The sequence below is a fragment of the Schistocerca americana genome, chromosome X (genome assembly GCF_021461395.2).
Source record: "Schistocerca americana isolate TAMUIC-IGC-003095 chromosome X, iqSchAmer2.1, whole genome shotgun sequence".
NCBI classification, from domain to species: domain Eukaryota; kingdom Metazoa; phylum Arthropoda; class Insecta; order Orthoptera; family Acrididae; genus Schistocerca; species Schistocerca americana.
Genome location: NC_060130.1, coordinates 876100192 through 876122880, shown reverse-complemented (window position 1 = coordinate 876122880; position 22689 = coordinate 876100192). Strand labels below are relative to the sequence as shown.

At 42.3% G+C, this 22689-nt stretch overlaps 1 protein-coding gene across 1 annotated transcript in view; it reads right to left on the bottom strand.

Moving 5' to 3' along the window:
• LOC124555083 (filaggrin) overlaps positions 1-22689 on the bottom strand; it is a 359850-nt gene that overhangs the window by 130213 nt on the left and 206948 nt on the right. The window contains exon 6 of the mRNA XM_047128876.1: positions 9158-9412. Coding sequence (XP_046984832.1) covers positions 9158-9412 — 255 coding nt within the window. The remainder of the gene's footprint in view (positions 1-9157; positions 9413-22689) is intronic.

Here is a 22689-nt window from a genome sequence, read left to right as displayed (position 1 = left end):
GACTGGATGAAGCGTCGTCTCACGCGGTCTGCACGTCCAGCACGAACGCTGGTCCAACTGAGGCGCCAGGTGGAAATGGCATGGCAAGCCGTTCCACAGGACTACATCCAGCATCTCTACGATCGTCTCCATGGGAGAATAGCAGCCTGCATTGCTGCGAAAGGTGGATATACACTGTACTAGTGCCGACATTGTGCATGCTCTGTTGCCTGTGTCTATGTGCCTGTGGTTCTGTCAGTGTGATCATGTGATGTATCTGACCCCAGGAATGTGTCAATAAAGTTTCCCCTTCCTGGGACAATGAATTCACGGTGTTCTTATTTCAATTTCCAGGAGTGTACATGATCTTTCTTACCTCTTATTCCTGTTACTCATTTATTTCCACTCTGGTAGTCTCAACCTATGGATTTTGCTAGTAATTATAACAATGCTGATCATTCGCAAACCCAGTCAACCATATAAACAGCAACTGGCATTCACCTGTTCCGCTTTATCCCACTCAACTCGTAGTCAGCTCGTAGTCCCGCCCCATTTTGTCTGCAGGAAAGTTTATTTCTAGATGCGATGGGGATTCCCCCGGCAGAGACATCACATACACTATGCCCACATTCCAAAATCAACTTATGATTCATTCAGAAATCAACTCAGAATTTGTTCAAAAATGTTCAAAATCCTACAGGGATGCTTTTCAAAATGAAATGAACAGTCAACAGACCAATGTGCTCTGGGAAGTACTACTCATATGCGACTCAACTGCGCATGCACATGAACTCGCTCGCAACTGCTCAAACGAATCTAATGTAAGAAGTTGTGACGTCATGCTCATTGAAGGCAATTTGTTGTCACGAGGCACTGCACAGTCTTCCTAAAGCCTTTGACACAATTTGCTGTTGGCAGATGCTTGTATGAGCACTGTGTTCTGATGTATGAATGCATGGTTTTGCGGCGATATGAATTAATAAAATTTTCTCAGACTTCCAACCGCGTCAGGTGGTTAAAATCCCACGAGCTTTCAACCAAGCTCTCCTCAGTCATTGTCAAGTGGTAAGAATAACTGCTGTGTTGCTGTGGCTGCATCGTTATATAGCCACCAAGCTGGCTGTGATGTCACTAGTGCTCTCTTCCTTGCCATATATGGTAATGTTTTCATCCCGTGTCCATCGTGCTCATTTTAACCTCGTGATGGCCGGGTCCCAGGCTGTGCTGAGCTGCAAACCGCCGTCCTTGTTGATGGTGTTTTCAGAGGTTTCTATTTCAATAGCTTCTTTTATGACACTATTCCAAAATCCCTTCGTCCTCATAACAACAGATGTGTCATTGAACAGAATTCGGTGTCCATTTTCTAAGGCGTGTTTTGCCACGGCTGATTTTTCTGGATAGCATAGGTGTAAGCACCTATGCTATATAATGACGTGGCCACAGCAACACAGCAGTCATTCTTACCACTTGACAATGACTGAGGAGAGCTCGGTTGAAAGCTTGTGGGATTTTAACCACCTGACACAGCTGGAAGCCTGAGAAAATTTTATTAACTGTGTTTTGATGTTGTACATGGCGCATTTCCTGTGCAACTTACGTCTTATTTTCGGTCCCCCCCCCCCCCCCCCCCCCCCATTCATGTTTTATTATTCTGCAGTAGCGAGATACAGTAATATCCTTTGTTAGAGTATTGGTTCTTACCAGTCAAAGTTACAAAAATTTAGCTGAAAACTAAAACAATGAAAAATTCCCAGAATCCTAAAATATTCCTGGGTTTTTCCCAGTTTTCTCCCGGATGAAAAAATTCCCGGGTTTTTCCCAGATCTCCCGGTTGTCCTAAGTTGTATGCACCCTGCATAATGATACAATCTAAGATTTGAGCTCATCTTACGGCTTATCGATAGCCTTTTTCCACATACTATACACAAATGTAACGTGAACAGAGCATAATGATGTATGGTAAACAAAGTACTTTCTGAAACTTCCTGGCAGATTAAAACTGTATGCTTGACCAAGACTCGAACTCGGGACCTTTACCTTTCGCGGGCAAGTGCTCTACCATCTTAGCTACCCAAGTGCGACCCATGACCCATCCTCACAGCTTCAATTCTGCCAGTACCTCATTTCCTACCGTCCAAACTTCACAGAAGCTCTTCTGCGAACCTTGCAGAACTTGCACGCGTGGAAGAAAGGATACTGCAGAGACATGGCTTAGCCACAGCTTGTGGGATGTTTTCAGAATGAGATTTTCACTCTGCAGCAGAGTGTGGGCTGATATGAAACTTCCTGGCAGATTAAGACTGCGTGCCGGACTGAGACTTGAACTCAGGATCTTTGCCTTTCGCAGGGGGCTGGGGGAGATGAGGTACTGGCAGAATTGAAGGTGTCAGGACAGGTCATGAGTCGCACTTGGGTAGCTTAGATGGTAGAGCACTTGCCTACATAAGGCAAAGGTTTTGAGTTCGAGTCTCGGTCTGACACACAGTTTTAATCTGCTAGGAAGTTTCGTATCAGCGCACACTCCGCTGCAGAGTGAGAATCTCATTCTGGAAACATTCCCCACACTGTGGCTAATCCATGGCTCCGCAATATCCTTTCTTCCAGGAGTGCTAGTTATGCACGATTCGCAGAAGAGCTTCTGTGAAGTTTGGAAAGTAGGAGATGAGGAACTGGCAGAAATGAAGCTGTGAGGACAGGTCGTGAGTCGTGCTTTGGTAGCTCAGATGGTAGAGCACTTGTCCACGAAAGGCAAAGTTCCCGAGTTCGAGTCTCAGTCCGGCACACAGTTTTAATCTAGCAGTAAGTTTCATAACAGCACATACTCCACTGCAGTGTGAAAATCTCATTCTGGAAAGTACTTTTGGTCCCACATTGTAATGTGGCTTGCAGGCTCATATATATGTAGAAACCAACTTACCAGGTTACTCTCAGAAGCTACAGAACACCTAACTCAATTTGGTATCCACTAATAATTGAGGTGGAAAACACTAGTGCAAAAGTCTAAAGATATAACATGCAAAACTGTTTTATACGATTAAAAAATTCCTATGAGTGCACTAATGCAGAGTGGTTTCATACTGGAGATGTCAGGCAGTAACGTATTTTTGGTACACTTTTGATACAGATCTACACTATCAGTGAATCAGTAAGACACACACTTACAAAATATCCTATTGGAGATTTGCCTTAACCCAAAAACTTCAATATTATACCAATAACGTATTAGAATCACAAGACGTTAAACACAGCATAATAACTGTTCCAAATTGAAAAACTGCAAGCAGACTTGCACACCACGTATGTCTCCATCCATGTAGTTTATAAATAACACATACTAAAAACATAGATCACATATCTTACAGCACATTAAGAGCTAGTATCACAATCTGTAGAACATGTATTTGAAGAATATTCTGAAAACATTACTCCCAGTTACGTTTGTATCACAGAGGAACCATAAAAATTAAATTAGATAAAAGAATGGCGAAAGAAGTCTTAGACTGCCATGACTTGTGAATAATGATCTTACAAGAGGAAGAAATCAGAGTATGTAAAGATGTTTATGTGCCTATATCTACAATGGGGTAAGGGTACAGGTATGGTTGGGGGGGGGGGGGGGGGAGAGGGGGGGGAGGTTTACAGAAAGATCAATAACTGGACATGAAACCATTCGTTAAGCTGCTGAGAACATGTTTGGTGGCTGTATCATACAAAATTTCCTTCAAGGTCTCATAGTGGGGGAGACATTGGTATGGAGAAGCTTTATATATTTACTGTGTTACAGATGTTAATCAAAATCAGCAAGAAGCCATCCATAAAATCATACAGGGTGTATCACAAAGAATAACCTGATTTCAGAGCTCCATATTTATTGATAAAAACATACTATAAACATGGGATTGCTTGCAAAATACTCCCAAAATCTTAAACATTTTAGCTAAGCTGTTACAAATGCTCTGAGTGTCCACCAGCTGCAGCACAAAGAACATCTAGATGATACCTAAATTTGTTATAAACTTTACACAATGTATCTGCTTTTACAGAAGTTATGGCAACTCTTAATTTGTTCTTCACTTCTTTTATGTCATGAGGTAAAGGGGAGATGAACACACTTTCCTTCACACATCCCAAAAACAATTGTATGGGGTCATGTCTGGTGATCTTGGAGGCCAGGAATACAGGTTGGAATCCTACGCACCCTATCCAGCATTGAGGCAGAGTGTCATTGAGAAACTGGCATATGTTGTTATGCCAGTGTGACGGACCCCATCCTGTTGAAGAGGAAGAGGAAGTCCTCAGAGTCCTCCTGATGTTGTGGAAAAAGCCACTTTGGCAGCATCTGAAGATAGCTCATTCGAGTTGCTGAGTTTTGCTCAAAGAAGAAGGGACTGTTTGCTTTTTCATGAGAAATGGCACAAGAAACATTCAATTTAGGTGAGTCTCTTTTGTGCTCAATAATGTCATGAGAGTTCTGGAATCCCTGTATGTGCATGTTATGTCAGTTTACTTTAATGCTCATGAAATGTTGTTTCAGGCCTGAAAATAAACCGTGGCAAAAATTTATCGTCTTCCATGTCCTCCAGCAGAGCACTGCTGAAGTCCACCCGTTTACTAGTTATCACCAACCCAAAGAGCTTGCACTAATTGTAGACAGTATGGTTTATAGACTCAACAATGCCTTAACACTCACCAGATAGTGTATGAGGCATTGCATGTTCTCTGCTCGTGCGGTGAGTAGACTTTTGTGGACTTCTCTCAACTGTTTGGCAAACTCTTTCTACACGATGTAATCAGAAGTGCAAGGTTGATTTGGATTCTTACCTTTGCACAAGCATCGCATTTATTCAAACTGGCAATGGCAACGACGAAGGTTTTTGGGTGCATGCAGATCAATGCCAAAATGTCTACGAAAAGCATGCTGGGCCAAAATCACTGATTCACTCTTTGCAAACTGTAGCACACAAAATGCCTTCTGTTGAGTGGCACCACTTCAGACTGACTGCAAACTGAGAAGACACACTGACATCTAACGGTGATTTTCAAAAACTCTAGGCCACACCCATTCAAAGAACACACATATCCTTGCCGGCACTTCCCATGTTTCATACTTATTATCATACAAACTCAGGTCATTCTTTTTGAAAAACCCTATACTTCAATAACATCTACTACTAAATGCAGCGTTGTTTCCCCCCCCCCCCCAGAAGACGGATGAATATTCAAGTCATATGTTTACTGTTAAATAGGTGAAAAGACAAAGGTAGATAATAAGAAATGCATTTAAATTCTGAGTTGTTTGAAATCAGTGTGGGTGGCCTTCGAAAACGAGAATACCTGATTGATTCACAGAAAGAAAATTCATGAAGAAGACTCAACTTATGTCAAAGAAGAATAAACACATACAGAGATGCGCATTATTTTGCGAGGAAAAAAGTTCAACAACTTGTGTAGAACTGTATACCAAAGATTTTATCAATGTATACACCACTGAAGGTCCATTTTCAATGATCATGTGCACACATATTAAATAAGGTATTATAATTACATAAAAAAGGTAATTGCAGACTATCTGATTAGTTTAGAAGCAAGGTTTCCCCATGTGTATGTATGAACCGAATTACAAGCAGCAGGATGGAGACACACACACAAATATAGGACGTCCCTCATTTCTGGGCACAATGGAGGTTTCATCAGGGCCTTCACAGACAGGCACCATCCCCCAACCTGCAAACAGATTTCCCATGCCATATCCTCCCAGACCCCTAATCCCCCATGAACCACAAGAACCAGTTACAAAGGAGTGTAGCCCTCAGCACCAATATCACCCTAGACCGGAACAGCTGAACCACATCCTTCACCTTCAGTGATCAAAACAATGTGGAAGACCCAAGTGCAAGACCTGTCTAATTCACCCTCGCAGTATTTCATACTCCAATCCTGTCACAGACTTATCCTACCCCATAAGAGGCAGGGCCAACTGTGAAATCAGCAATCCTGCAATCACTGCACAGCTTTTAATGTCAGTACAACAACCAAACACTTGTCCACAATAATGATGCCCACTGTCAAACTGTGGCACAACATGCAGTTGTCACAACATTCTCCATTTCCATGGTTGCTTCACAACCATGGTCATCTGGACCCTTCCCTTCACTATCAGCTTTTCTGAACTATGCAGATGGAAGTTATGCTTGCAACACATCCTTCGCTCCCATAACCCTCCTGGCCTCAATCTCTGTTAACACACTGTCCCAACACCCTCCACCCAAGTTTCCCCTTGCTCTGGCCTGTCACTCCTTCCAACCCATGTCTCCACATCACCTTCATCGTGCAGTGGACCCCGCTGCCTCTTGTACCTGTGCATCACTTGTCTAGCCAATGCACCTGCCACCTTTCACTTTTACACTGCTAGCCAGCCAACCTGCTATCTCCCTCTGAATCACTAGCTACCCATGCCCAACTTCTCTCCCAGCCTCCTGCCTCTTCGTCCCTCCTCCTATTCATCATACCCAACACAACCCTCACCTGTCGAAACATAATCCCAGCATTGTGAATCCAGCTGGCACAACATAGGTGTGTGTGTGTGTGTGTGTGTGTGTGTGTGTGTGTGTGTGTGTGTGTGTATTCATGTCACCTCAGCATTTATCAAAAGTGAATTATTGAATTTTTAGAAATATATTTTGTATTTGACTCTCCCTAAAATAAGACACATCATATGTCTTTAAATAAGTTGGCAATCCGAGTTGCAGCTCATGTATGACTGGAAAGGCTGAATAAGTATGTCAGTGAAAACAGTCCTACCTGGAGACTGAATGAAAACGTTCATGTAACTGACGTAACATCAGAGACTTTGTCAGTTGGTTGCCTCACATTAAATGAAACAACTCAAACTCTTAGAGTGAGTGCAAAATATTCTTGTAACTGACATGGCAGTAGAGACGATTTCAATCAGTTGTTAGATTCCACTGAAAAAACCTACCGAATGAAAAATCAATAACTGGCCAGTATGTTGTTCAAACTACTCAGTTGTACCAACACTACGCTGTACGCCCTGTCTAGTCATTAAAGGTAAGTAGCATTCCTTATACAGTCACCTGCTAACTTTAAAATTCAGCAATAATGTTAATAGTGCTAGAAGGTTTTGCAATACATCCTGAATATTGTCCACACAAGGAAATATTTATTACAAATGTCTCCCGTTGATCACTGCACAATTCACTATGGGAAGCTATCAGTAAGGGCCACACCTGCATCTTCCTGTGAGAAAAGTATATGAACAAAGCAGATTAGGAAGAGGTGTTGGTAACTGAAGACAGCCCTTTCTATGCTAAAATGTGTCATATCCCCTGAATTCACAATTGAGCCCAAGACAAGTGAACCTATTCCTGCAAAGTAGAATAAGCAAATAATTCTACAAAGAGAAATGGTTAGGTGGAGACATGTGATAAGTTCCATATGTGTGGCACTATCAGTACTATCATCTAAGGCATTTCTTGAACCAAGCTGGGCAGTGTAAAAAAAAGATGTGTTTCATTCAAGGGTCCCTACTGCAAACTTCCAAAGGTTTGTTTAATCTCATTCACCCTTTTTATCAAGCAAGTCAGTTGTCTGAATACCCTTATTTCATGATCCACCCATGTCACTTCTGAAAATGTAAACTGGTGATGAAACATTCTTATTTCAAATAAAAAATAAATTTAAAATACTGAATTAATGGTATTTTAAAGCTATTTAAATCATATTAACTGCACAAGGAGAGAACTTGCAGCCCAGTAAAATTTTACAGTTCTGAAGATATTCTAACACAAATGTGCCCTTTCTTACAACTGATCTTTGTTATTACAGCCTGATATGAAATTCCGTATCACACTCTTAAGAACTTATATCTGATGTTAGCACAATCAGCATGTCGAAGCTAATGGAATTTCTATTCTGAGGGGCTATAAGGTTCATTTTTGTCTCACAAGAGGTAATGTACTAGTCTGCTGAGCCACAGTCCTGCTTCCCTGAGCGAACTTAATTAATCTATGATATGACACAGTACACGGAAGACTACATTCCTACATTCAGGATACATGCATATCCTGATGTGTTTCACTCACTCACTCTCTCTCTCTCTCTCTCTCTCTCTCTCTCTCTCTCTCTCTCTCTCTCTCTCACACACACACACACACACACACACACACACACAAATAGTACTGATGCTAGAAGGCAAAAAAAGTCAATTTTACTCTTCCTCTCATGCCAGTTGAGTCAGCTCAAATTCAACAGGTCACAGGTCACTGACATTGTTAAATCATACAAAGTACACAAGTCAATCCACGACTGATACAATACTTGCAAGTCTCCAATGACCCTTTTCCAAAGAAAAGTTTGCATTTCTCATCATTTTACTATTAAATCTTGCATTTATTTCTCACTTCCTCTTTTCCTCGTAACATAATCTTTACGCCCTGCCTCAAACAAAGAATGTCTGCTGGTCCTCAGAAACTAGGAAATGCTTCAACTCCATATGTTTCACAAGGGTTACTGGCTTGCAAATGAGATCAGTAGGTGCCCATTTGTCAATCTAAGACCATACTGTAAGTCGACTATCATTTCATGTGAAATATTTTCTCTACTCAGTAGCTTTAATGAGCAGAATCAGATTTTGAATGCCAACACTAATGCCTTTAATTTAAATCTGCCAAAAATCAACACATATTGTAGAAATGACTTACTTTAAGGCAGCTATGAGTGCAATTGCTTGTACTGTTTTGGTCATTCTTCAGATGGATTAATATATTTGCACTATTTCTGTTCCTTCCTCTACCTCTTGTGTCCTATGGCTGAACACCACCTTTCAACACTGAAATATGTTATAACAGACCAACAACGTCTTTCAAGAGAAAGTACCTTTGTATAAAGTTATATCTGCAGTCAGTTGTCTGACACAAAATTATCTTGAACAAATGAACTTTATTCTAATCATGCACGATTTACCTTCTCCTCGTCCCATTTAATTTGCTATATATAGTTGGTTGGAGACCATTCAAGATGGTAACATGCTTCAAAAAGAGTCAAAATAGGTATTAAACCATAAAAACAAACAGACAAAGCAAGAAACTCAAAACATTCAAGTCATACTCATTCCTTTTGCCAGCTTCTACTTCAAATTTGCAGCTTCGAGGACCATTACCTGTGAATTTGCTTCTCCTAACGGTTTCTTCTTGAAAAGAGGAGTGCTTGTAGACAGAGTAAGGCCCATGCCAGCTTCTCTATGTCTGTGATCTGCAGCAGGTTGCGGAGGTGGTGGGGAAAGGCCAGCTGGGTTTGTGTATCGGTGGCTGTGGTGATTGTGATGATGGTGTGGAGATTCTAAAAGACGATACCCTGATTCCAGTGATGTGCGGCTGTGCGATACTGAACTCGAGTCACTTGATCGCCCAGAATCCTGCAGTAATTTCAGATAAAACTTCTGATAATGTTAAAAGTACTATAATCATGTATACAGAGCACTCTGAAATGGATTAAATTGAGAAGGAATATTTTTGCAATAAATAAGAGAAAATAACTCAACACTGTTAGAACTAGAATCATTCCCAGCATTGAGGGACACACACAGACACACACACACACACACACACACACACACACACACACACACATGCACACGCAGAGAGAGAGAGAGAGAGAGAGAGAAAATGGGGGAGGGGGAGGGGGAGGGGAGGGGAGGGGTGGGAGGGGAGGGGGAGGAGGGAGAGGGTGGTGGTGAAGGAAAGACGCACATGTGAACAGCGTTCAAAATTTATGATTTCAAGCAATAGGCTGGTTACAAAACAGTCCAATACAGCTATACTCTGTAAACACAAAACTTATGAAAAATTAAAAGACAAGGATGGGGTTTAAGTTGTACTAGAAACAGTATATCTAGAATGATTTTGCACTCGGAAGCAGAGGGTACAGTGAACAGAAACTTCCTGGCTCACTAAAACTGTGTGTCAGACCAGGACTCAAACCTGGCTTTTGTGGGCAAATATCCCACTGGATAGCTAATCCAGGCATGACTCACAACTCATTCTCAGAGCTTTACTTCTGCCAGTACCTCTCCCCTACTTTTCAGACTTTACAGGGCATTTTGGGAAAGTAGGAGAGGTACTGGCAGATATAAACCTGAGGAGGCAGGCTGTGAGTTATGCCTAGAAAGCTCGGTCGGGAGAGCATTAGGCTGTCAAAGACGAAGGTTCCAGGTTGAAGTCCCCATCTGGCACAGACTTTTAATCTGCTACAAATGGATTGGACATGTGAGTGAAACTCTGAAACAGCTAAATAGATTAGTTTTAAAACATCCTGTTAGTGGTCACTACTAAAACAAGGCAGGCATACTGCTAAAACACTATCACTAAGAATATATATTTATATACAAAAAAGTGATAATACTGAAGTAAGATGGAGGAACACAGAAACATAAAACATAAATACCATGTATTATGATTCAACTTCTACTTGCCAGATGACAACAAGCATTCACGTGAACAAAAGGATAAAAGAACATTACTTTTTAAAGCCAAAAAGTGAGAGGAAGGAGTAGGGAAATGTAAATATTTGGGAAGCACATAGGAAAGACTACCAAGACCATGAATCAAGAAAGTAGGTTCACACAAACACAGAGAGGGGGTACATTCAGAATTCAGAATTTCAGTGTTGAGTAGGTAACCAAGTCCCTTTAGGAAAATATTAGGTTGGCGATTGAGTTCCTAGAATTTTTCCATAAGTTTAAAAATACACAACACATAATAGGGACTACAGTCATCAATAATATATTTTCCTTCACTATTTACAATAGTCTGTCAACCCTGGGGTACATTTTCGATTCTATGACTGCAGAAATCCCATGGTTTTGAGGCGAAGAACTCACTGAGCCATGTTACGAGTGCATTTTTATCCAGAAGGGAAGTTCCTTGAAGGTTGTTTGATGGAGAGTGGAAAAAGTGAAAATCTGAGGTTGCAAGATGAAGTCTATAAGGTGGGTGTGGAATGGCTTCCCAACCCAATTTGTTAGTCTAGCAGAGCACAGGTGGGTATTATCATGAGTCACAACACTTCACGTAGTCTTTCTGGTTGTTGTTGTTGTTGTTGTTGTTGTTATGCTGCCTCTGCAAGATGTCTCAGTTGTTGACAATAAATGTCAGTGATGGTACACCTAGGGGGAAGCAATTTGTAGTACATCACATTGTCACAGTCTGCAAGACATTTCAGTTGTTGACAATAAATATCAGCATTGACGGGTACACCTAGGGGGGAAGTAATTTGTAGTATACCACACCGCCACTGTTCCACAAGATGTATAACATTATCTTTCGTAGACATGTGCAGGTATTTGTATGGGAAGTTGCTCCTTTGTTTGGGCTCAACCATTCCTTTCTTTTCCTTACGTCAGCATGAAGACACCATTTCTCGTCAGCAATAATAACAATGAATAGGAATGGTGAGTGTTGTTCATGAGCCAACTGATGACAAGCAAGCAGAGATGCAGGCATGGCCACTCACTGATTTTTGCGATTTTGGCTTAGAGCATATAATACCCATACACTCAATTTTTGAACCTTCCCAACTGCATGCAAATGTCGCACAATGATCACAGTTCATCACATTTGCCAAGTCTCGAGTACATTGACACGAATCATTGTGAATTAATGCATTCAAAGAATCTTCATCAAACCCTAAAGGTCTTCCTCAATGTGGAGAGTCACTAATGTTGAAACAATCCTTAAAACGAGAAAACCATTTTCTTGTTGTGCTCTGTCCAATGGCATTATCCCCATACAGGACATTAATGTTTCTGGCTGCCTCTGCTGTTGTCAACCCTCTACTGAACTCAAACAGAAGACTATGTCAGAAATGTTCCAATTTCTCCACTTTGCACTCCATTTTCTAGTGTCGTCAGCCCCTCTCAGTATCTCCAAATGACAAAATGTAAACTCAAATAGCAACAGTGAACTACAAATAAAAAAATGACAATCAATACATAAACCCATAGCAATCGGAAAACTGGAATACAAACTGCAAAACAAATACCGTATTTACTCGAATCTAAGCCACACTCGAATCTAAGCCGCACCTGAAAAATGAGACTCGAAATCAAGGGAAAAAAAATTCCTGAATCTAAGCCACACCTGAAATTTGAGACTCGAAATTCAAGGGGAGAGAAAAGTTTTAGGCCGCACCTCCAAATCAAAACAAAGTTGGTCCATTGTAATATGAGACACAATTTAGGTCGAATGAATGACGATACAGCTACAGTAGTTTGGTTCGAGTCGTAAGCTTCGCAGTTAAGTTTTACCAGGTATCCATTGCTATGCGTCAGGTGCTCCATGCGTATTTATACGCGTACCCTTCCTTATTCACGTGCTTCGTCTGATTTGAATCAATTGCTAATTTTTCTTTGATCTGATAAGTGCCGTTCTCTTTGTTATAGGTATTTACGTCACTCTAAGCTGAAAATGCATTACTGTACTGTGTCATACATTGTTTGTCGCATTCTGATAATGAGTGTTTACGCCCCGTCGCCACTCGCAGCATGGCTTGCTTTTGTGCACGCTACCGCCGCTTACAATTAAAAAAAAAAAGAGGGGGGGAATCGTCTCATTAGCAAAACAATGGCAAGAGGCTGCTATTTGTTGTTACTTACACAGCTGCTTTCTTTGATAATGATCAACAAGAACCAAATAATAGACTGTGTATGATAGAAGATGTTCTGAACGAGAGTTAAAATTTTTCTCCGTTTGAAAATCTTTGTAGACGCCTCTTTAGTACATTACATTCTGCACAGAAATTAGAGTCATCTTAGACTTAAAAATCTAGTCAATTGTCGTGCTTCATTTCTGACTGTATCACTATTAGGCATAAGAATAATACGAATATAAACATGGCATGATATGTATATTCTACCACGTTTGCTGTTGTCTCACTCTAGTTCAGTAGTTTATTAGGCAGACAGGATTTAAACGAAAGAATACATGGCAAAATGTTTATATTCATATTATTCTTATGGTGAAGAGAATACTGCATGTGATTCACAATTCATAAAAGTTCCTATTAGCAACCATCTCTTCTCACAGGTAGGAAGAAATTCAGAACGTAGAGTTGGCCATATTGACAAACATCCCAAACAGTCTTGCCCGTCGGATTTTCGTAGTACAACGAAATGCTGCTACATTCGAAGATGAACAATACGAAATTTGTATTTACTTTGTTGGATAATGTATGAAAATGCAGTGGTCGAAACTTGGGGCGGAGAAAAAAGCTCGTCTTCCACCTTTTTTTTTTAAATTTATTTACTGACGCAGAGGTTTTGGCGCCAGTATTTATCTTTGTGCCTGCAAAGCACGCCTGTGTAGCGCTACATATATTCGACGGCAGAAGTTAGTTGTGGCAGCACCTACCAACATTTTTCAGAACTTCCGCTTACTTTGCACTCGATTCTAAGCCGCAGGCGGTTTTTTGGATTACAAAAGCCGGAAAAAAAAGTGCGGCTTAGATTCGAGTAAATATGGTACACTATGAACTTACGCACAAATCTAATAGCTATGTCAGGTCAGAAAAGGAGGCCTAGTGCACTTTGTATGTTTGTTGTGGGCCTCGCTCCACCCCTCCCCTCCCTGGCCCATGTGGAGAAAATTCTGTCAACAGTTACTAAGTACACTGTTGCAGTCAGCTGCAAATTGTGGCTCACCAATGGTGCTTATCACTGAATTTAATGACCAATCTTCAGTTTGTTTAAATGATTAGGTTAAGTGGGGAAGACAGCTAGCTTCTCTCACAAGTTGGAAACACAACTTGTAATCTAGAAGTAAATAAATTTAAGACCATCTAGAATATATCTGGCATGTGCTAAATGCAAAAAGTGGCTTCTCATATACCAGAGTACATACGGTATGGGCATGTGAAATTTTTTTACTTAGTTTTAGGTCAGAGAAACCCACCAAAGGCCTAATAATCAATTATGTGCTGTGCTCTGAGAGATGAGTAAATCACTCATTTTAATTAAACTCATTTTTATAAGACACAAAGAATAAGTGTTAAAAGGTATTTATTACCTCCAGAAGTGTCAAGGATTGCATCACAGAATTCATCTCATATATTACATCTAAATGTAACATCTCCACTTCTTAAAGCACCTTACAGAATGTAGCAGAGGTTACAGTATTATACCATTTTAATATCCCGGTTTCCTGTTCCAGTCATGAAAACAGCACAAGGCGAACAAATGCCAATAAGTTTCTTTATAAGCTCGGATTATTATGTTTCCTAGAATTTTCCAATGAATCTCAGTCTGGCATTTTCCCAACTTCCAAGATGAGTTACCTGATCATCCTAGTTTGTTTTTATTGAGGGTCAACTGCCAGTTATTGCACCAAGTGTCAATCCTCTGCGAGACTTCCTCCATTTGACTACAATTTTATAGTGTTATAACTTCCCTACATAGATCAGCAGTCTGGTCAAATAGCATCAACGAGCTTCCAGCACCATCCACCAGGTCGTAATCCAATGTTTGTAAGCTCACTAGGAAATGCAATTCATTCACGAAAAAAGTAGTTTACACAAACCACATTTGACTGCTTCTTGATTATTGCTCACTGTCTGGAGAAGAGAAGATTCAAAGAAGAGCTGTGCATGTTTTCATGGATTCATTTGGTTGGCATGAGAGCACACTGGAGATATTCATCCCACTGTAGTGGCAGATTCTCCACCAGGGCACTGTGCACCACAGTAAGGCCTAGTGTTAAAAAACTCTGAGTGTACATTGCAAGGAGAGTACGGGAAAATATGAATTCCCTCCAAGTATACTTCATGAAATGACCATGACAGTAAACTTTGTGAAATCCAAGCTTATAAAGGGACTTATTGTGTCCATCTTGCACACCATTTGTGGATGGAATAGCACTTTGAGAAATTATAGTGACACACTCTCCATCCTCTGCCACACACTGCAAGATAGCTTGTGGAGTATAAATGTAGACATGGATAAAACACTGGAGACAAGTCTGCAATGGACAAGATCTGAAAACCTGAAAAGTCAGGTGTGGCAGCAGCTATAATACACAAGTCACAGAAGAGGTATGGGCAGACAGGCACTGAAAGAATCCATAGTGTTTTCAAAGAGCACCAGGATTAAAAGTTACCCCATTGTAGAAAGCTTCAGTACAATTTCAATACTCAGCAGCATATGCGAGTCCTCCAGCTTTACTTCACTTATTCATGTTGGAAGGTAAAAATTTTTGCGTCTGGTGGGGGACATTCAGCTCGGTACAACAATTCCAGCTGTTTAGCTAAGTAACATGCTACTAATTGTACAGGAGGCACTGGTCAAACAATGTGTCACCACTGCTCCAACCATTCTGCAGTCCAGATTTGGCTCCATGGACTTCCTTTTGTTTTCATGCACCATAAGAAACTTCACTGGATATTATTTTGGGACTACTGACGCAATTCAAGAGATTTCAGTGCAATGCCTGAACATCCTTTGGACTGCTACCTTCAAGAGGGCATACAAAGAATGTCTAATAATGCAGGGGGATGGTATTTTGAACAACACTAACTCACTCTTTCCTATATTTAAGTTATAACTTCTGCCACATTACTTATTGGACAAACCCTGCAGATGAGACAAGAGACAATGAAAAGACAGTAAGAGAAACTAAGAACGTAGTGACCCATTTAAGATTCCACAACCGTGATTCAGGCGCACTACTATGCGATACACCACAGAAATCAAAAGACGCCAGCACAGGCAGATGGCCCCTACTCTCTGAAGTGCACACAGCCTCTCCGCAGTGCACTCTAATGACCAGCCAACGGCTTAGAGTTGGGCCTGGCCATCCTCGCATGGAGTGTGATGTTTGCTTCAACTGATATAACTGGGACTAGTAGGACAGCCACTCTATGGCAAGTGTTTTTTCTGGTTGAAATAAGTGTTGTATTTATTATTATCTGTGTGTTCTTGTAGTCAGAACACATTGGTGACAAGTAGGGTCATTTTTCACGTGTTATGTTGTGCGGTTGTTCCTTGCATTCGGTTCAGACATTTTTCTTGTTATGACATGGAAGTTCTGCTTCAAACATTGGTGCAACAACAGATGGAAGTTCTTACAGTCCTATAACAGGCTTTGCCGATGTTGCTCTCTCCCCCCTCACCTCCAGCTATATTTCCTCCTCCATCCCCACCATTTGATAAGGCAATGGAAGATTGGTAACCACATGAGCACTGCCTACAGCAACATTTCCACACTGTCCATGTCACAGATGCAGAGGTATGTCATGCACTGCTTTTGTCCTGGATTTCTCCCACCTTGTATCAGGCGTTGTGGCAGTTGGTCCCATTACAAGGACTTTCTCCGCTGTCTTTTGACAATTTATGCCCATTGTTGTCTCCCTATTACTGCTGCCACACACGTTGTGGTTGTTAGGATTAAATTCTACCAATGCAGGAAACAGCCCCATCAGTCTTATGATGCCTGAGCTGCGACTCTCCATGGCCTTATTCCCAAGCGCAATTTTATCTAGTTCAAGTCAAAAGGGTCATATGCAGATGACATGGTTCATGTTATAATCCGATCTGCCCCAGATAAGGAAGTTCAGCAACAGGTCTTTCAATTAGAAAACCCTCCTTCAACAAGGTGTTGTCCATCGTCCAGTCATACGAGCTGATCGGCAGCTGGAAGCATGGTGCAATGGCGTGGCAGTGCGAGGTGGTACGGCTGCATCCACTGTGTCCGGGGAGAACAACATAGTGGCGGTACAAACCAGCCAATCCAGTAGCTTCCACGAACCACATAAACAGCACTCCAGCTGTCACTCCCCACTTTCAGCATGTGCATCTTGTCACTCCCAACATGATGGATCAAAATGCCTCCAGCACTGCGCTGTCTGTCATAAGAGTCAGAAAAAAGACCATATTGATGTAATCTCCAAATCAACAGAACAGAATGCAGTATCGGAGAACATGGATACAGATATCTAGGAAGCATCCTGGTCAGGACCGGTTCCCCATCAGGTGTCCAAGAAGCTTTTTATCGAGATCTTTGTTCTCTCACGATAACTGCACCTACAGGTGGACACCAGTGTGGCAGTTTCCCCACTTAATGCCCAAACATATTCACACCTTGGCTGTCTTCTGCTGTCACCAGTAAACAGCTGTCCATGGGGATATGGTAAACAGCAAAACCCTTGCGTGGTCAGCTCACAGCTGATGTTACCTATAGCTCAGTAATTCAGCATATTAGTTTTATTGTTGTTTATGTTCTAGTTCAGCTAAACCATTTCAGGTTTGATGACTTCCAGGCTTTGGCTTTATAGCGATGGACTCCATATGGTTTGTATCTTCTCACTTCCGCTATCATCCATCACAATCTGTATTGTGCCCCAAATTTCAGGAAATTTTTGCAGAAGGCCTACTGTGCAACAAACACTTTACAGCCCACATAACCCTGTAGCAGTCAATCGTACTAGATTTTTTCATGCTCAGCAGATTTCAATAGTCTTCTGCTCTCAAGTAAAGGTGGAGTTGGACCGGCTTACATCTCTCAGAGTGTGGTTCTCATTTCCTCTAGTGAAAGGATCACGCCCCTTGTTATTGTGATGAAAGCCTCTGGTAAACTGCAACTTTGCAGAGATTTTATGGTCACCATGAATTCACAATCCATGATCAACATATTCCCACTGCAACATGTCAGAAGAGCTGTTCACACACTTAGCAAGGGGTCAATTCTTCTCCAAACTTGACCTTTCTGAATCATATCACTATTTACCCTAGGATGAAGAGTCCAAGCGTATCATGGTTCTTAATACACCTTTTGGCCTGTATCAATACCAGCGGTTAATGTTCAGTGTAGCAACTGTCCCCACAATTTTTCAACAGTATCAGGAATGGGACACATCCACTATACCGCAACGTTTCAACTACCTGGATGACATTGTCGTTTCCAAATATACCACGAGTGACCACCTGCACAATCTCCGGGCCCTTTTTGAAAAGCTTCCGGCCATGAGTCGGCATTGCAATCTACAGGAGTCTAAATTTTTCCTACCCTCTCTTGAATATCTGGGCCACACCACATCATGAGAGGTTGTCCCAACCCTCGCGAGCCTGGCTGCAGTCTTCACAGACCTACCGTGTCCCCGTCGTTGCATGAATTGCAGACTTTCTCGGGTGAAATTGCCTATTACTACAGGTTCATTCCTAGGGTATTCACCATTGTGTGTGCCCTCTACTTCTTCTCCACATGGGTGCTTCCTTAGTACGGCCTATGGTGTGCAACCAGGCCTTTTCCAGGCTGAAGACCTCAGGTCGGTACCATTGTATACCTACTTTTGATCCTAGCAAACCACTGCTTTTGGCTATGGACGCCTCGCAATATGGTTTTGGCTATGGATGCCTTGCAGTACGGCATGGGGGCTGTCCTTGCCCATTGGAATGCACACGGCTTGGAGTATCCACTGGTTTACATCTAATACTCTCAGTCTTGCAGAGGTCCATTACCCTCCAATCGAGAAGGAAGCTCTGACGATTGTGTATACAGTCACCAAATCTCACATATTCTTGTATGGCACCAAATTACAACTCATTATGGACAACAACCGTTAGTTTCACTATTCAGTCCATCCGACCATGTCTCCGATAAGGTGGCCCACAGGTTGCACTGTTGGGCATTGTTCCTCTCCAAACACCAATATGACATCCATTTTTGGCCCACTGTGCACCATGCCAACACAAAAGCCTTATCTCGGTTGCCCAACGGTCGAGACCCTGAGTTTGACAGAAAGGAGCTTATGTGATTCCATTCGGATGCCACCTGGTGGTAGACAGCTTTCTGATCACTAGTACCCAGGTCACCAGGGCCACAGCATCTGACTCTGTCCTCAAGCAGGTTATGCACCTTGTCCAGCAGGGTTGGATGTCTCATCCTCCCAGCCACACTTTCAATCTGCTTCATAACTATTTTGTCATGTGCCATCATGTCTCAGTCTTAAGACAGGGTCCTCCTCCTCTCCATGGATGACACAGCCCCAGAGTGGTCATTCCCGGGGGTTTGCAGTGGGATGTCTTACAGATATTGCATGAAGGTCACTGGGGTGTTTCTCCACACCAAAGCCTTGGCTTGCAGACATGTGTACTGGCCTGGCATGGACTGGGAGCTGGAGCATTTGGTGGCTGTCTGTCCTTGGTGCACAAACAAGCAGACAGCTCCCAAGGCTTTGCTTTATCCATGGCCACCAGTGACCCAGCCCTGGGACAGGGATTTTATGAGTCCACTTCTGAATGTTTTTTGGCTGATCATCACTGTCGCATTTTAAATACATGGTCTTGTGCTCCTTGGCCACTGCAGAGGGTTATTATCAAGGCGCTTTCAAAAAATTTTCTGTGGAAGGTCTCCCAGTTACTCTCATTTCTGACAACAGACTTCAATTGCTATTCCAAGCATTTCATGATTTTTTCATGGGGTTGGGCATTCGCCATGTTCGTCCCCTTCCCTTTCACCCTAAATCTAATGGGGAGGCCGAGTGCATGGTTTGCACCTTTAAGGCTCAGATGAAAACATATCTGCAACAGTTTCCCACCAAGGATGCATTTTACTGGTTTTTCCGATGGCCTACTGGATGGCTCCTATTGGTTCCTGTAGTTCTGCCGAGCTTCTTCATAGGCGCCAGCTGCAGATGTTGCTCCACCTCCTCCATCCGGGTTCTCACCCACCGTCATGTTCCACTGTACTGTGCTTTCTGCCAGGGATGGAAGTCTGAGTATGTGGTTTTGGTTGGCACCCCGGTGGTTACCGGCAACCGTCGTGCATCAGAAGAGCCAGTGTGTCTTCACTTTCCAGACAGGAGACCAGGAGGTCTGGCGTCATCAAAATCAGCTCCGAGTTCATGTGGGCACCTGCCCACTCCTCCTCACTGCACAACTACCTTTGCTGGTGCCTTCGTTGTTCAGTGCCTCCTATACGCCAGAGTTCCTGCCTCATTCTTTGCTTGCGGCAACACCGCCCAATGAGCCTTTGACATCACAGCCACCAGCAGTGGCTCTGGTGCCCCTCCGGCCAGTGGACACACCCCTCACCGGTTTGATGTCTCCTGCGTGGCTTCAACCTGAGGCGAAGTCGCCTCTACCTTCCTCACTGCTGCAGACCGTCACCACAGATCAAGGCTTGGATTGCTAGTCACTTGTTCTGTCGTCTCATGCTCCCACAAGGGGGGCGTCGGGGCACTCTTTGTGCCAGCCACTTTTGTCCATATTCCAAGGTGTCTACCGAGTGGGATTTGCTCCCCTCCAGCATCTAAGGCCCCCATGGATGTAGACGCCATCTCCAAATCGCGATCATTCACTCCTGGCCCAGGGAATCAGCAATGCTCCACCCCCAAAGGGGGAGGGGTGTACTGACCCACATAAGATTCCACAACCGTGATCCAGGCATCCAGCTGTACAGCAAGCCACAGAAGTTGCAAGATGCCAGCACCAGCAGAGCCCCCCCGCCCCCCCCCCCCCCCCATGCACTCTCCCAGCCGGCCGATGGCTTGTTGAGTCAGGCCCAGCCAGCCTCGCATGTTTTCTGATGTTTACTTTAGCCAACATGACTAGAACTTCTAGGACAGCCGCTCCATGGAAACTGGTTTTTTTCTGTATCAAACACTTGCAGTAATAATGTCTTGAGTTCATTATTATCTGTGTGTTCTTGTAGTCAGATGAACCAATTATTAAGGGCATAAAAATGGACAAAAATGTCAACCAATGGAGAAAAAAAAAGAAAAGTGATGCCCACCTCTCTGTGTGAAACAGCCAGGAAGGTGAGGGAGGGGAGAGGGGAGAAAGTAGTCCCCAACAACAGGACAGATGAACGGAAGTTAATGCAGTGTGGGTGGCAGAAACTGAGTACATTTCCAAATGCAAGTTACCATCTGTAATGTTCAGTGTTACTTTGATTAAGAGGTAGAATCAAGACTACTCATATTGTTAAACTGATAATGAGTATAATGTTAAGCATATTTTGTGTTACCCTATAGCCACTCTGACTCTAAGCATTCATACTTATAGGTTATAGCAGGGGGGGGGGGGGGGGGGGGGGGGTGCGAGAGGAGTAGACTACCTGTAGTTCTGTGGAAGAACAGTGGATATAATGAACCTCAATTCAAGGAGTGACTACAGATAATGATATCTATGGCAAGATGGTGTTCTTTGAAGAGTAAATCACTAAATCAGTTTCTAAATGACTCAATACATCTAGGACTGACTAAGATGCTTGGGAAATTAGTGCAACTGTTGGCTTCCTGCTACCATCTATCCATTTCCAAAATGAACTCTTGAGGGAGAACAAGAGTGGCTGAACCGAGAAGTGTTGCAAAGGCTGCTCTTATATGCACAGGTAGACAGTAGACAGTTCTAGCACAGAAATACTAGAACCAAAATTAAATAAATTAACATGGATTCAGACTGATTTTGAGTTGTCTCCAGCCCTGCTGGAAATGGAAGATTAATATATGGATCATAATAAGGATAGGGCATAATTCGAGGATTTCTGGGATTTCATTGACACTACTATAAAGGTTTTAATAAAGAGGAAAGCTAACCTATCACAAACAATGGAACTATTGAATTGGTCATGCAGTGTCAAGTCTTTGAAGTTACTGTGTATTAACTTATCAACCTTTGAAGGTGACTGCCTTAAGTGATTGTCCAACAGGGATGCAGTTTTTTAGTTTAATTATGAAATATAACTCAAATGATAGTCTTCTTGCCTGCCTTCTCCTGTTACTCTACAGGGTCGACATTGTTGTATGGGGTTTTAGCAATGATGACTTAGGAAATTTCGCTATCTTACTTGTACTTAATGAGGTGAAGCAAAGGTTCTTTTGAGACCTTTATCTGTTACATCAGAAAACCTATTGATTGCTTCGGGGGTTATCATGCAGAGATATGACAATCCCAAAATAACTGCAGCCAGGGATGCAAAAGCTTTGTTGCCCTTATTTACAGTCAGTCATGGCATGGTGAACGATTACAATCACCTATTTTATCAGGTATGTAGCTGTTTGAAGCTTTAGGGGCCCTTTAGCCTGATGTCTCATTTCATGAAGTGATTGTTTTGGAAACAATTCTGCCTGGTTTGCAAGCCACAGATTATCATATGTGGGAGGTTAAAATTTCTGAGTACATTCACCACTCTAAACCAACTGGCGAATTTTTTGGAGACAAGATGAAAGCTTTCGAGTTGGTTAGCTTTAGGAACAGCCCCTGAGAAGATTTGCAAGGCAATTCCAGTTCCATAAGTCAAATGAAACTTGAGAGGAAGGCACCTGTGGCTTATGCCAACAAAAAAAAAAAAAATAAATAAATAAATAAATAAATTAAAAAAATAAATAAAAAGGAAATTGCAAATTTTGTAACGAACCTCATGCACTCACCAAATACAATGGGTTTCAACCACTGAGTATCAATGATCGATGGGCATCTGCTACAAAAAATAAATGCTGTGTTTTTTGTGCATCTGGCCTGGGCATTCTGCTAGCATGTGCAAGGCTTGTACTTGAGAGGTACGTAATGCAAATCGCAGCATGTTGCTCCATAAGTCTATGACACAAAGTGTAGCCAGAGTGGTGACTCTAGAAGGTGCACTGTGTTTGATCAGGCTACTAAAAGGAGACTGAATGACAGCTGTCATATCTGCAGTCTTGTAGGGT